The sequence below is a fragment of the Oryzias melastigma genome, linkage group LG8 (genome assembly GCF_002922805.2).
Source record: "Oryzias melastigma strain HK-1 linkage group LG8, ASM292280v2, whole genome shotgun sequence".
Taxonomy (NCBI): Eukaryota; Metazoa; Chordata; class Actinopteri; order Beloniformes; family Adrianichthyidae; genus Oryzias; species Oryzias melastigma.
The window spans coordinates 7052629-7054567 of record NC_050519.1 but is presented as its reverse complement, the minus strand read 5'-3'; the positions used below and the strand labels follow the sequence as shown (position 1 = coordinate 7054567).

Sequence of the window (1939 nt, the reverse complement as noted above, 5' to 3'; positions counted from 1 at the left end):
TGATCAGAGTGGGTCTTTAAAAAAAAATCAGAGTCAATTTCCTGGACTTACCTCTCCACAGTATTCAGAGATAAACTCGTTTTTTTGGACAGGCTCTTTGATGAAGGTGCCCCACCCGGCAACATCCGACGGAGCGAGCAAAAGGTGCTAAAAGAGAAGTCACATGAGACCTACAGTATAAACGACTGTTTACAGTGACTGGTATGACCTCCTGTGTACCTTTTTTAGGCCTCTTTGGATGCTGCAGTTCTTGCAAGACACCACTTTGCTGTCCCAGTGGTCTGCAGCGCCACAAGTCATGCACAGATCTGGGTCACATTCCCTCACAGCCAAGTAGCAGGGACACTGCTTAGTGTTACACTGGGTCTTACATCTGCAGCCTGGGAAGCGGTTCTGGCCTGGAAAACATTCAAAACACAAGAGGCTTTGACAGGAAAATTGCAAACAGAACATTTTATGCAGCAATATAAAAAGTAACTGCTCAGAGCACATTCAGATCCAGTTCCTCATTCTTAAAGTTTCTCAGGTCGAATGAAAAAAGCAGACAGAAATAACCGGAATGTTTTCCACAAGTGGTCCAGACAGCCTTTCTGTCCTTCCATAGCGTATGTCTTTTACATTCTTTTCCCTTTTCCTCTGCGGCTTTTGTGCGTCTGTATCTTGAAGTTTTTCTGAGCCGTTTGAGTCATACTGTATATCAGCCGGAGCGCCTGTCACATCCCTTTGATTTCCCTCCAAGCCTTTGGAGCACACACATGTTGAACTGGGGGCTGCTTCCTGTTTGGCGCTGGCCCTCCTCGGCTACGGGAAAAGGCGGCGTAACCAGAAAAGGGGGGGTGGGGGGGTGTAAGCGAACCACAACAAGTCAAGAAACTGTTTACTTCTCTAGTTCGAATACTCGAAAAGAACATCTTCCTTCATGTGGCCGCTTGAGCTAAAGTTTGGCGAGAGAAAATCACACTGTAGACACGTGAGCTTTAATACATTAAACAGACGACCCCGCCCCCCTCCCCACCAGAATCCATTCAGTCCTTCCAGTGGAAAATGTGGCAATTCCACTGAAAAGACATCCGCTCGATCTGAGACTTACATTCATTCTCACACTGGCAGAACTTCTCACAAAAGTTTTGGGTCATCACACACGGACAGGAGTTGTCACATGGGTGGTCGGGGTGGTCACACGGCTGATAGTTGTACACTTGATTGGACGAGTTATCTGGAACATAAAAAAGTCTTTAGATGTATCCACGTGAATCATACAATCTTTTAAAGTACACATACCTTTTTTTAGCTGGATTTTTGCCCATAACCTGGAATATCAAACATTGAATGGAGTTATTTTAGAGAGTAAAAACATGGAAACTTTAGTGTTAGGCTGAATCCGAATCCCTCCAATCGTAGGGGCATTTGAAGTGATAGGGAGGTCCAAAATTGTTCTTGAAGGGCTAACCCTCATCGCGGAGGAAGCAGAGCCTTCTGCATTTCTTCACTTGGATTTGCTCTGAATCAAAGAAGTTTACATGAAAATTTACTTTTTTGTTTTAGCACGACCTTTATAAAGTTATAAAACTGACGTATTTCTAGCAGCGCCGTGCTAATGTAGCTCACCGTCGACTGTTGATGATGTCATCAAGAGGGAGTGCCGTCCGAACTTGAAGACACTGGTTATGTCAGAAATTTCCAACCCTGACTGCTAAAAAGCTATAAAGATTTTAGCAATTCGGACACCATGCTCACTACTTTTTTTTTTTTTAAACGACGGATAGGACCTCACCGGTTGCACAAAGTGAAAATCGAATCAATACGAACGTCCATTAGTGACTCCACTGTGTTCTGATGATGAAAATGTGAATTGTTTGTTAAAAAATTACATTTAAAGTCCCCATGTGACAACTTTTTTAATTTTAAAAGAAAAAACAGTCCCAGTAGTATTTTAATT

General features: G+C 43.2%; 1 protein-coding gene across 1 annotated transcript in view; it reads right to left on the bottom strand.

Moving 5' to 3' along the window:
* The window catches only part of ezh1 (enhancer of zeste 1 polycomb repressive complex 2 subunit), a gene marked incomplete in the record, with an annotated part of 16936 nt that overhangs the window by 1686 nt on the left and 13311 nt on the right, over window positions 1-1939 (bottom strand). The window contains 4 exon segments of the mRNA XM_024271735.2: window positions 52-147; window positions 220-398; window positions 1091-1216; window positions 1282-1310. Coding sequence (XP_024127503.1) covers window positions 52-147; window positions 220-398; window positions 1091-1216; window positions 1282-1310 — 430 coding nt within the window.